This window comes from Cardiocondyla obscurior, linkage group LG14 (assembly GCF_019399895.1).
Source record: "Cardiocondyla obscurior isolate alpha-2009 linkage group LG14, Cobs3.1, whole genome shotgun sequence".
Classification (NCBI taxonomy): Eukaryota; Metazoa; Arthropoda; class Insecta; order Hymenoptera; family Formicidae; genus Cardiocondyla; species Cardiocondyla obscurior.
In genome coordinates, this window is record NC_091877.1 from 5,729,670 (window position 1) to 5,742,941 (window position 13,272).

Sequence of the window (13,272 nt, forward strand, 5' to 3'; positions counted from 1 at the left end):
TTGCATATATATATATATATATATATATTTTTCTTTGTTCAAGTATGTTAAACTTTGATTAAATTTTTGATGATTTTACATAATTTATACTGTATAATTATTCATACATAAATGTATGAAAAAAAAAACGAAAGCAACAACATTTTCATAATGTATCGGTAATGATTAGAATTAAGAGATAATTATAACGTATGTGATATATCCTAATATCTTGGCTCATTTATATCATAATTACACACAAACTGCATGTAAGCCAATTTTTCTTGAGCAATATACATAACTGCAAAATTATTAAAAATATAAAAATTTATATGTAACACTTAGCAAGAGTATATTTTTTGCGATCGATAACAAAATACATCGTACTCGATAATGCACTGAAAAATTAAATTAGTACTTTAATTATAATATAATTATAGTCTACACTTCAAAAAGATGAAAGTTTGCAGATTTTATTACGTCAGTAACACCAGTAAACAATGTATCTAAAAACATATAAAAGTCTTCTTAAAGCAATAAATTTGATAAACATCTTGAACACATTTGTTTCCTATGACTCAGCATCAATCTATATTACAAATTAAGAACATGTGTCACGAATGTCCAGGCTGATTCATCTGGAAAACACTATTTTCTGAGACACCATTTTAAACAAACTGTAATCACTTACATTACCTTGTCCCGTCGTTCCAGTCTATTAATTATCATAGAAATTATTAAACACGAGGTCAATAGCTGCTTGCACGTCACCATTGGTGAACTGTAACGCTTGAATGTTTGTCGTGTCGTCCTGAAGACCCATCTCGTGCATCTGTGCCAACTGTCGCTGTAGATCGTTGATCGGTGGCGAAAATAGCGGTAACACCGGTGACAGGGATGTTGCCGGCGACGTAGCTGACTGCTGTGGATTTACATTAGTCGCTAATGCAGCTTGTCTCATAGCTTCCATAAACATTTGCGACGTGATAACGCCAGTGCTCTGATTATCGGCCGCAGGTTGATTGGCGCTATCAGATGTAGAAGACGGTTGATTGTCCTGTCTCTGTGAATTTGTGGCTGGCGTCGCGTTAGGAAAACGCAAATTGTTGTCGTTTATGGGCTGTGTAGCAAAAAAGTGAGCGACGTCACGCGTCATTTCTTCTTCAAGGCTCATGCTATCCATGCTGTACGAACGTGCAGTAGTGGGTTGCAAACTGGCTACGGAACTGCTGGAAGAACCACTGGAAGCTGCATTATGTGCTTCCTCATGTACGGCTGCCGCGATATTTTGTGCCGCTTCGATTAATACTGGATGCTGCTCTGCAATTCTAAACATATAAAATTATTTTAAAAAAAGATATTATTAATAGCAATAAAAAAAGTTTATGCTGTAAATAAAAAATACCTTCTAACAGTGTCAACGTGTATAAAATGAGTCATTAAATCAGGATCCTGCAACATGGCAATGGCAACTGCATCCTCATGCAACCCAGGGGAAGAAGAAATTATATTGTCTATCACTTCTGGTCTTTTGCTTAAACGCTAAAATACATCAAAATGGATATTTAGTTTTCTATAACATTATTTAATAATAATTAATTATACAGCTATAATAAATAAAATTATTTAAATGACATTTACATGCAAAGCACTTCTAAATGCAGGTGTTTCATTAAAAGACTTAAATGCTGATGCCAGTTGTAATATGCAATCTTCTGATATATGCTTATTTATTATTGACGATTCTGGTTCTTTCTTCTGCAATGCATGTACCATTGATCCATTTTTCAATCCAATAGATTCCACTGTCGCGTCATCTTCAAGTATAAGTCCACAATAAATAAATTCTAAAAAAAAAATTTATTTATTAGTATTATATTTATATCAAAGATTAAGTTATTTTACAAAAACTGAAACTAAGAAAGATAAATTTAAATCACAATTCCTATTTAATTCAAATAACAAAATTTTACCAAATGAATCTTTTGGAAGGTTCCATTTTTCTGCAGCTTCCTGTTTCAGTGTTTCCACTTTTGTTTTCAGGTTCACACCACTGAGCATGATTGGCATGACCATTTCGGAATTTACTTGTATCCTGAACAAAAGCTCCATGGCTATCATAATTAAACAGACTGACTTGCTTACAGGGATCACTTTACTCTCAATTCAATTGATTCAGCCTATGATTTCTTGATATTTTTTTAAGTCCCAGAGCATAAACCTCCTTTAGTCTCGCTATCCTGGAGTTTTATTTCACACAATGAAATGTACGAAGGTTATCGTCTTGCAAATTATGCGGACGAACGAATAATTGTCATTGTTGACGCTGCAAAAGTATAGGCTGTATAGACGGTGTAGAAAGGAGAAGCAGCTGTGTGCATCTAGGGAACTCCATTTTTCCACTCTGTTACTTTTCGTTCCTGCGCGTCGCAGTCTTTGAATAATCTAAGCTGATCTAAACTTCTATACGTTTGACTCTACATTCGCAAATGCTGTTTACGATTTCAATAAATAATATGCGACACTTACTGCAAAGACGTAGCCGTTGTTCCAGGCTGATACAAAAACTCGAAAAAGTTGGACCGACGATCGCTGAGAATTCCCGTTCGTTCCCGCAGCCTGCAATGCGTTCAAAAATTTGTAGTTTCTCAAGACTAAATTCGCTTGCTATACAATAAAATAATGAAATTTGACGACCTATGTATTAATTATTAATAATATAAGTGAACAAATAATTATCTTACTTCGAATATACGACGAATTAATGATAGAATTGTTCGGGCGGTATTACTTGAGAAATCTTACGAACTGTAACAAACTTTACGGAGACGCTGTGTCTGTGACTCTGTGAATCCTGTACGTGCATGCACGAGCCGATCACCACGCCAAAGTGGTTGATTGCCGAACCGTATAAAATAATGGCGCAAGGTGGGGGTGGAGGTGGAGGTGCGTGCGACCGCGTCATGCTGCTGATGTCGGTATGCCGTGTGGAACATCGGCGATAAGACCGGCGCGAGTCTTCCTGACAGCTGACCGCGAGATGACAGACCGATGACGCCTGGTGACGCGTCGGCTTGACCCACCGCACTCCAAGTCCAAATTGTCGGCCGCACTCGAGCAGAGATGCAAGGTATCTGCGAGAATATTCGCACAGCGATCGAGCAAGGACGTACTGATATTATCAGATCACTTCTGGATGCGTGTACGTATTTATGAACGTGCAGTAAAATAAAACTTTCTTTTTTCCCATGTTTCGAATCTCGCTCGAAATCTTTCTTGTATTAATAAATCGAGGGAACTTGAGAAATGTCCTTCGTTTCTTGATGTTCTGTACCGATAGTCTTTTCTCTCTCTGTCGCAGGTGAGAACGGTAACGTCACCGAGGGTATTACGAGAGACAAAATATTAAATCAGCCGGTTTTGGAAGAAGGTACTTTCTTGTCGTACGCTTCAAAGGTTTGTGATATATTTTTACTGAGCAATTGTAAGCTTCTCTTTAAATTTTTGTTTATTGCACTTGTTTTATTATAGACCAATCAGGTGGACATTGTGAGAACTCTTCTGAATTGTGGTGCTGATCCAGCTGTGCAAAATGCTAACGGACATAACGCAGTAGATGTTGCTTCTAGCGATGCAATACGACGTATTTATATAGAGGAAATGTTAAGAGCAACAGCTGCTTCCGAGTATGCAAATATTTTAGTATTTAATTTCACAGTTTTTTTTTCGGTTAGTAATGTATAATTATCTTAATTAATATCGCAAAACAATGAGCATATATGTTTTCACAGAGTAGACAGGGTAGTACAGTTGTTAGATGCAGGATTAGATGTTAATTCATGGGACTCACAGGGTAGTAAAAACACCCCATTGCATTGGGCGGCATGTTACGGGAACAAAGATATTATTACATGTTTACTCGGTAATGTATAGAGGGTTGTAATGATTAATACCTAAAAAATGTCATTTATGACATTAAAATTTTTATCTAGACAAAGGAGCTAATGTAAATGCCGAAAATGGATGCGGTGCAACGCCGTTGCATGACGCAGTAAATCGCGGCGACATTGCTATCTGCCAGGAATTACTGCAAGCTGGCGCAAATCCTCTTATACGGGCTACAAAAGGGTAAATGATTAAATGTACAAATATTATTTTCACGCGTAAAAACGTATCGAACAGCATTTGTTTTTTAGAACATTTGCGGGAAAAACGCCGTACGAGTTATCCAGAAAAAAGCAATCTCTACATTGTTTTCTTCAAAGATTTATATCGAATTTTATGTTAAATGAGAACGAAACGATACACAGTGCCACTATGTCGTATCCAGACACAAACTATTGCCAGGATCTCACGTGCAATATGAGTCAACTGTCGGTCGAATCTAATAAATCTTCAGATCCGACGTATGATGTGCTTTTGCGTGATGCGGGCAAAGAGAGTCCTAGCAAATCTGTCGTCGACAAAGGAAGTATCTATAATTTACTATGGCCACAGCCAAAAACTGTGAACGAATTGAAAAATTTTACGGGCTCGTTTATCGCTGGAAAGGAACTTTTTATATCAATAATACAGGTAATATTCTAACGTACGCTAATGTTTCTTCTCAAATATTCGAAATTTTTATATTTCTGTTCTGTTGCTAAAGAATTTTCAAGATTTTAATTTTAATATACATATAATTTCTTACAAATTATGTTTATAAATTATTTTTCAGGGGAGTGAATCTGTACATAAAATATTAGATGTATGGGAGATTAGTAGAACTCATCTCCTGGAATTAGGCCATGACGTAAAAATTGGCGAAGTGCAACCCAGTTGCGGCAAATTGCTCAACGATAATACGATCGAATGTATCGTGAATAGAAATCTTTTTAATATTGCAGACAGCTATCAGTTACATATTACGCATAATTCCATTAAAGTGAGCGCGGGAAGTCTAGCAGGGTTGCATTACGCAGTTTGCACATTTGTGCAAATTTTGCGCCTGAGTAAAAATCAGAATCGGTCGGAAGTGTGCGAAATAGAACCTGTCTTTATCAAAGACGAGCCGAGATTCGCTCATCGCGGAATACTCTTGGACATTTCTCCTAGAGGACGAGTACCGACCGTGGAATACCTTTTATACATTATCGATATATTATCGTCATTCAAGATCTCACACTTGCATCTGTACTTCAGACTCGTACAAAATTGCGATTGGCAATTGTGCTACTCTAAATCCGAGATGGTGACCTTAGACAGATATTGCAGGTAAAATTACACACTTGTAATTTTAAGAATCCATTATCTTTAAAAACAAAAAAATGTTTTATTAATTGTATATTATCATTTTTATCTATCTTCAATTATTATTAACAACTTCAGTAACGTTTTTAATAACTAGTAATTAAAAAAAAATTTTTATTACATAGTTTACATTTTATATAATAATTTTTTCAGAGATCGTCATTTAGATATAGTTCCAACATTAGACGTTGATTCTAATGTCAGCCAGCATCATTTAATGCAAATGTGGCCTATCTTTCAAGACTTGCTCGCAGTATTTCCTAGCTTAAATTATGTTCACGTAGGCCCGCGATTAACCACTTTATTAGTGCAAGCTGACAGTTTTGACTTGAACGTATCTATCAACGATACGCTCGAAACAGACATGTCGGAAGTATTCAAATCTTATTCGTGCCTTCAAGAACTCTGGCATATTCTCAATTTGAGCGCGAATACAACTTTACTCTTATGTTCCAACAGTTTACATTCCAAGTCTGAATTTCACAATATTCCTACTAATATCGTATTTGTTGAATATGGATTTCAGGTGAATTTTTTTGACATTTTTTATAATATTTATCAAAATAATTATTTAAATAAAAATCACAGTACGATATTCGGATTTTACAGGCTGACTACGATTTCTCCGAATGGACGGAACCGTTCAGAATGGCGGGCGGTAATGTTTTACCAAGTTCCGGGACGGCTAGTTACAATAGTTTGGCGGGGTGTCCGGCATCGACGTTAGCTAACACGAGAAACGCGATAAAAACGTCTCTGGAGCAAAACTCGATTGGTATCGTTGTTGCACATTGGTCGGGCAGTCATCATCTTACGCCTCATCCTTTTGCGTGGATTGGATATTTAGTAGCGGCTGGCTTAGCTTGGAATCCAACAACGGAAATAGATTTAGGACCTGATGATAATTACGATATTCCTGAGTTGTCTATATCAAATAGGTAACATTTGCAAAATTAATAAATATTTTTATGCTCGTTATATATTTAATGACACTATTTTATTTTGTAGAGAAAGATGTATTACGAAATTATTAGACATACACGTGTTTCAAGATTCGGAGTATAAAATTGGTAACGCGATACTAGAATTAGGACGTTTAGACACATTAGTTTTAACACTAAGTAAAAATCAAGCAATCAAAGACTTGCAACAAATACCAGATAATCGCGGTTCCACGTTGTATAGATTACTTACCGATCCCGATAATGTTAATTTGGAGTATCTTTCGGCTGATCTGTTCGCTGTAAGTATACTTCCATATATGTTTAATTAAACATCTAATTTAATATATATCTTAGTATTTTAAGAATTAATTATAATATAAAATACTTGAACAATACGAATTAATTTGCTATTATACGTTTATAGAAAATGACGAAGCAGATTAAACGAATATCGCATTCTTTGTATGAGGCAAACTTATCCTCCAAATTTGCGTCTATGGAGATACAGGAATTACAATTAACATCTGATTTAATGCTGACGGCTTGTAAAATCGGTAGAACATTGATTGGAGTGGGTGTGAATCCGAATAGTAACATGGGACTCGCAGTTATCAATTTAGGAGTATGTAATTTACCGCCCACTTTCAGGACCGATGTAGCAAACAAGATGTTAGCTCATATAGAGCAATATAAAGGTTCCTGGCTGCAAAGACATTTTCCGCAAGGTCTTCAAGACTCTTTGCTAATTTTGACTAACGCGCTGCATAGGTTTGTACCAGAGACATAATTCTATTTTTTATTTTTTTTTTTATATATATATAAAATTTTTAAGTTAACTAAGCAATTTAGAAAACACAAATGTCTAAAAGACTTTCACAATTTCGAACTTTAATATTTACGGTAAACGAGCAGAATTTTTAGATACATTCAAAGAAAAACTATTGAAAGCAATATATTTTTATCGTAGCATATTATCACTAACTATGCTGTTTCTTGATATCCGTAAATTTATAAAAATGCTTTTAAAAACATTTTTATTAAGAAAACATAATTTTATGCTAAAAAATTCTAGAAAGTATGTTTTATTATTAAAATACAAATACATTTATTGCATTTATTGTTCTTATTGATTGCATAATAATTTTGTAAGTATCATGATATTTGAATATATTTATTTTCGTGGACGTATGTGCAAATACAGATTTCAACAAATTTTTTTTTTGTGATTGCATAACGTATTGTTTTATAATACTAACAGATCTAACACATAATTTTAATTCAACTTATAATATATAAAATAGTTTAAAACATAAATATTATATCGATTTATTACGATTAAAATTATAACTAATACTTTTCATATATTCAACTTAACATTATTTAGTTTAAACAGACTTGAGAGTAACAAAGTTTACAAGAACTTCATTTATAAATGCTTTTATCTTTTTAATATCATAAATATTATGAATTAATTTAACATTTTGTTTTACGTCACACTTTTTTGTGTATATAATTATATTTTTTATTTTATTTTATTCAAAAACTTTAATATTATGTAGAAAAATATTAATTGAAATCATTCAAGCATTTTTTAATTACTTCGTTAATAAATTAAAAAATCGGTAATAAATTTCTGTCAATTAAAGTTATATGCAGATAATATTTTTTAAACGTATTCTAAAATAGAATATTTGTACCATGTAACATATTTTTTCAGTATTAAATGCTACTCGCTTCAATAACGTCACTAGTTATTAATTATTTGTCGGTAGCCTCATTATTTACAAGATTGTTCCTATTCTTATCATTCCAACCACCCATTTCTAAATCTTGCTTGTGAAACATCTCTTTTTCAAGCGCTTGTAATCTATAAAATTCATTGATTTCGAATTGATACTTGGGCGCTGTTATACCAAAGAAATTGGCGAGACATTCACCAACATAATCACAACCATCCAGCATTTTAGAACTCACCAATGTAGTTTGATACCATGCCCATGGTAACCAATTCATATTTTTCTACAAAATGTATAAGTATTATTATTTTATATACTTACAAAATTAAACTATGTCTAATTGTAATTAATATAATTTGCATAATTACGGTATCTATTTGTGACACAGCTTTATTATTCTTTGGTATATCAATTTCATCTTCTGAAGAGTATTCCTCCAATACTCCATCCGAGAAATGTAGCACTCTCTTTGGTTTCTTGCTCAATTTACGTTTACACTGTAATATTAAATTCAGGGTATATTACATTTATTAAAGCCACATTTTATAAAATTCAGAAAGAAAAATAAATTGTAGGACTTTTAGTTTATTGCTCCGATAATTCCTTGCAAAATTTTTACACAGACATAAAAAAAAAAAAAGACTTTTAATTTACAGAGACGATATATTTGTCATTTATCTCGTGTGCGAAGCTTTTCCCGAACCGATTGATTTTGAAAAGGATCAGACGGTCTGATAAGCGAGAAGGTTAAAGCATGATTCTGTCTTACGGCGTGAACTTACCTGCGTCTCGGCATCCGAGTTTTCTTGCAAAATAACGTCACTTAGGTCACTAACGTCGTCCCTTTCCGACGCCATCGTCGGGCGTATCTTGTGATACACAAAGCCCTTCGCGACGCGTTGTGCTCTGATGATTCTCGTGAGCGTGTCGAATAAACCCCCCCTCGTTTTCCGCTTGTCGCTCAGATGATTCATCCGAGGCGAACGGAGTCGAAAGGAACAAGGCCATCGCGACCGCATCGACGACTCCGATTCGACGGATTTTCCACCGCGGCCGAGGTAAGCGCAGCTACGTATCGCGTTTGAAAATAGGGAGTTTCTACAAATAACGGAGTTTCCTCCCGTTTTCTCCTCGCTGCAGCATTATGCATGCACGGTTGAGACGAATTGCGGCATTCCAAACGAAATAACGCGAAATAGATGACTACTTGGCCTCTCTAACCGTCCGGAGGTTTCAAATTCTTTCGTGCCTTATCGGAAAAGCCGTTTATACTCCCGATAACGATGAAATAACTTATTTTATCTTTCGACCACCTACATTCATTGTACTTTAAAAAGGATGGAGCATGCTTTTTAAATAGACTGGAAAAAAAACCGGAGAAGAGATAAGCGAGATCAAGAGTTCGAGAAGGTTTTAAAAAGTATCTTGGAGCAACGTTTGCTTTATTCGGCAAACGTAGATAAATATTTTTTATTAATTAGTAAAACGGATATAAAAGTAAGCGTAATTTTCGTATAAGTATTATAATATCAGGTGTGCTGTTGAATTAACGGGGCTATTTTCCATGTCTTTCATCGTCGGAAATTAGCTTTTATTGCGTGAAGCAGTTAATAAAGAATAGAAGCAATCGATAGGGGTCGAGTTACCCGCCCTGACCAGTAGTAGCTTCGCGTTTTGCGGGGACGCGCTTCCATTGGCGAGAGTGTTCGGCAACTCGACGTTACGCTGCAAATCGATTCTCGATTCTGAGAGAAGTGAACTTTACACACGTCCGTCGAATGGCGACGACACGGTTCTTTACGCGACGGACGGTGGATAACATCTCGTACTGGCTCGCCCTGGCCTGTACCCTCGGACCGCCCCAAAAGGCCGCATTGGAGGACCGTGAAAGACTAGGCGCGGCTGAGCATAAAGGGTATGTGCTCCTGACGTGTCTCGAGGCCTGAGAGATCAATCGGTGAGTCGTCGCGGCGATTGACGAATACGATACTCGCGAAGGAGCGTCCATGCGGTGTTAATTATGTGAACGTGGAGCTGCTCTTCTGGCGAGGTGAAACGTAGTCCGCGTCATGTTTCACCACGAGTACGAGAAACGACTGCTAAAGCCGGTAAGCGGCGATGTTTCAATTGCAACGAGCACGACGGTGTTGTCCAGCACCGTCGCAACCTACTCACCCATCTACTTCTCGCCCACGAAGACGTCGGTATGCAACAACAGCTACGATCGGTTTATTCCTACGCGTTCGGGGAACAACTGGATGACTACGTTCTCCATGATAAGTGAGAATGGCCGGGGCGGCCTTGTAGGGAAGAAGACACGGGAGAATGGCGAGGGCAGTCGTGATGGCCTCGCGTATTCTTGCCTGCTGAAGAACGAGCTACTTGGAGCCAGTATAGAAGACGTGAAAGGCCAGTGCGAGGAGCGGAGAGTCCTGTCGCCGTTGGTCACCAAGAATCTCTTCAAGTATACCACGCCTACCAAGGACCGAACGTTGCTGGATCAGAGCTCGCCGTACTCCTTGTCACCCCTCAGTGCAAAAAGTCAAAAATTATTGAGGTCTCCTCGAAAAGCAACTAGAAAAATCTCAAGAATACCTTTCAAAGTGCTGGATGCTCCAGAGTTGCAAGACGACTTCTATTTAAATTTGGTCGATTGGTCTTCCCAGAATGTTCTTAGCGTCGGCTTGGGAAGCTGCGTCTACTTGTGGTCAGCTTGCACCAGTCAAGTAACAAGACTCTGCGATCTATCCAGTGACGGCAACAGCGTGACTTCTGTCGCTTGGAACGAGCGAGGCAACCTAGTAGCAGTGGGCACGCATATGGGCTACATACAGGTATGGGATGTGGCGGTGAACAAGCAAGTGAGTAAATTACAAGGTCATAGTGCTCGAGTAGGAGCCCTAGCATGGAATGGAGAAGTTCTATCATCTGGCAGTAGGGATCGATTGATACTGCAAAGGGATGTGAGGACTCCTTGTGTTGTCGGCGAACGACGCCTTGGTGCTCATCGGCAGGAGGTGTGCGGCCTTAAATGGTCACCGGACAATCAGTACCTGGCGTCTGGTGGCAATGACAATCGGCTCTATGTGTGGAATTTACACTCCCTTTCGCCCATTCAAACGTACACCGAGCACTTGGCTGCTGTAAAAGCAATTGCCTGGTCACCTCATCATCACGGTTTGCTGGCATCCGGTGGCGGCACAGCTGATCGTTGTATCCGTTTCTGGAACACCCTGACCGGTCAACCAATGCAGTGTGTCGACACAGGTTCACAAGTTTGCAACTTGGCGTGGAGCAAGCATAGTTCCGAGCTAGTCAGCACTCACGGCTATTCGCAAAACCAGATTCTTGTATGGAAGTACCCAAGCCTCACACAAGTGGCCAAACTCACTGGACATTCGTACCGCGTTCTCTATTTGGCAATGTCACCTGACGGCGAGGCAATCGTCACTGGCGCAGGTGATGAAACTTTGCGGTTCTGGAACGTTTTCAGCAAGGCCCGTAGTCAGAAGGAAAATAAATCCGTGCTGAATTTGTTCACGAGTATTCGATAAATAGTGACGAGACTGCACTGATCGTTGTGGCAAAGTCTCACAAAACATCTTTATGTATTTGTACATATATATACACATCTATCTTCATTATAAATACAATATCGTAAAATATTCTAAAAGAGAGTTATATATTTATGCACATATATATATAATTCTCTTTTATATATCAATACATATTTGCATACAGGATTGATCATTTATAATAATAAGTACAAATATCTCGTAAAATATGCCGTCTGTGAAAAAATGTTTTAGATAAAATTTGTTTAATTTTAAGATAATAATTTTACATATTTCAGGAAATTCTTTACGACGAAATATTTTATTGTATTATTTTGGAAAGCTCGAGGTAGGCATACAAAAGTATAAAATACATATTTCCATTTTAAATACATATAAACGCGATAAAAAATACATATTTCCATTTAAAAAAAATTAATTAAAATACCAAAAAAATCTCATTAAAAAATTTTCATAGAATGCATATTAAGATATTTATTATTAATATTATAAATGGTTTATTCTGTACATACACATAATTTTGCTAATGGTACTAGAAAAAACATTCTTAGAGAATTGTATAGAGATAAGAGCTACTATTATCAACGTATAGACTAAGTCCGCGAATTTTTCGCAAAATCTGCGATTGAGTGTGTGCAATATACTCGTTGCTATTCTCCGTGAAGAGTGATCTTCTCTTTACAAAAAAAAGAGAAATACAAGATGCCGGAGATTATCGTACGAGACTCTATATTTTTTATGCACTTTATATACACTTATTTTTATATCTACAGAATTATGGATATTTATCAAGAGTGTCCCAGAAATCACAAACTCAATGGCAAATCTGACGCAGATATTTTTTTTATTATTTATAAATCAATTATAAAAAATCTAAACAGTTTTTTGAATGTTGAAATTAAACCGTATAATTATTTTTTTCGTGATATTTCTTAATAGACTTTATTCTTTAATTTAAACAATGTATTTCAGATTTACCGTAGAATTTAAAACCGAAATTAAATCGTTTCAGGACACTCTTTACAACGCGCTTGCGTTTTTGTATTCTATTTTGCATCGTATGTGATCGTGATGTTGGAACACACACAACTTATATATCTTTGCATCTTTGATCAGAAGTTGCGATGATCTATTATGCATTTTATAAATTTGCAATCGCAGTTTTCAATCTTTTTTCAAAGATTTGTTTATTTCCATAATTTTTTGAAATAAATATCCATATCAAAATCTGCACTCATTAGACTATGGAAGAGTAAAAAATTAAGTCTTGCAAAAATCCTAGGAAAGTTATCACACTGTCTGTCATTTGACGTTTATTTCTGTTATTAGTCACTATTAAAAAAATTGTTTCTACGCATATTAAGAAACTTTTCTATCGCATTTTTACATGACTAATGCTACTTCATAATCTACATTCGATAAAATGTACAAAATTAAGTTGAAAAATTATTTCTAATGATTACTAATTTATAATATAACAAAAAGAATATATATTTAATATATCGCATTGATATACTTTGCGTAATGTTATTAGAAAAATAAAAGAAATTAAAAATTAATAAGAAAAAATTGTACAATCGAAAAAAAAAACTGCGTGTAGTTTGCAAACATATATACATCTATTTTTCGCGATACCATATATCGTATGTTCGAGCACACGAGTGTAATAAAAAATAGAAAATTAAAATAAAAGTTCTATAAAAACCGAGATGTTCTCGATATGAAGTGACTATTTTAATCGTAAATAAA

At 35.8% G+C, this 13,272-nt stretch overlaps 4 protein-coding genes across 4 annotated transcripts; 2 read left to right on the forward strand and 2 right to left on the reverse strand.

The window, feature by feature from the left end:
- Nucleotides 1-27: 27 nt before the first annotated feature.
- Nucleotides 28-2,842, reverse strand: LOC139108038 (ubiquitin-like protein 7). The gene is made up of 6 exons (XM_070666024.1): nucleotides 2,724-2,842; nucleotides 2,509-2,598; nucleotides 1,953-2,305; nucleotides 1,621-1,826; nucleotides 1,385-1,521; nucleotides 28-1,307 (listed from the first exon to the last, which is right to left on the reverse strand). Exons 3-6 carry the CDS (start codon nucleotides 2,098-2,100, stop codon nucleotides 698-700), a joined length of 1,101 nt encoding a protein of 366 aa, XP_070522125.1. The 5' UTR covers nucleotides 2,101-2,305; nucleotides 2,509-2,598; nucleotides 2,724-2,842; the 3' UTR covers nucleotides 28-697.
- Nucleotides 2,843-2,944: 102 nt separating this feature from the next.
- On the forward strand, nucleotides 2,945-7,005 carry LOC139108017 (uncharacterized). The gene is made up of 11 exons (XM_070665989.1): nucleotides 2,945-3,181; nucleotides 3,341-3,435; nucleotides 3,511-3,665; nucleotides 3,771-3,901; nucleotides 3,972-4,107; nucleotides 4,176-4,554; nucleotides 4,697-5,232; nucleotides 5,422-5,794; nucleotides 5,878-6,206; nucleotides 6,277-6,511; nucleotides 6,637-7,005. The coding sequence occupies exons 1-11, from the start codon at nucleotides 3,103-3,105 to the stop codon at nucleotides 6,997-6,999; spliced, it is 2,811 nt and encodes a 936-aa protein (XP_070522090.1). The 5' UTR covers nucleotides 2,945-3,102; the 3' UTR covers nucleotides 7,000-7,005.
- Nucleotides 7,006-7,369: 364 nt separating this feature from the next.
- On the reverse strand, nucleotides 7,370-9,245 carry LOC139108050 (protein FAM177A1). The gene is made up of 3 exons (XM_070666049.1): nucleotides 8,731-9,245; nucleotides 8,317-8,445; nucleotides 7,370-8,231 (listed from the first exon to the last, which is right to left on the reverse strand). Exons 1-3 carry the CDS (start codon nucleotides 8,965-8,967, stop codon nucleotides 7,971-7,973), a joined length of 627 nt encoding a protein of 208 aa, XP_070522150.1. The 5' UTR covers nucleotides 8,968-9,245; the 3' UTR covers nucleotides 7,370-7,970.
- A 456-nt stretch (nucleotides 9,246-9,701) lies between these two features.
- On the forward strand, nucleotides 9,702-13,231 carry Fzr (fizzy and cell division cycle 20 related). Its single transcript, XM_070666009.1, has one exon. The coding sequence runs from the start codon at nucleotides 10,018-10,020 to the stop codon at nucleotides 11,500-11,502; it is 1,485 nt and encodes a 494-aa protein (XP_070522110.1). The 5' UTR covers nucleotides 9,702-10,017; the 3' UTR covers nucleotides 11,503-13,231.
- The last annotated feature ends 41 nt before the right edge of the window (nucleotides 13,232-13,272 follow it).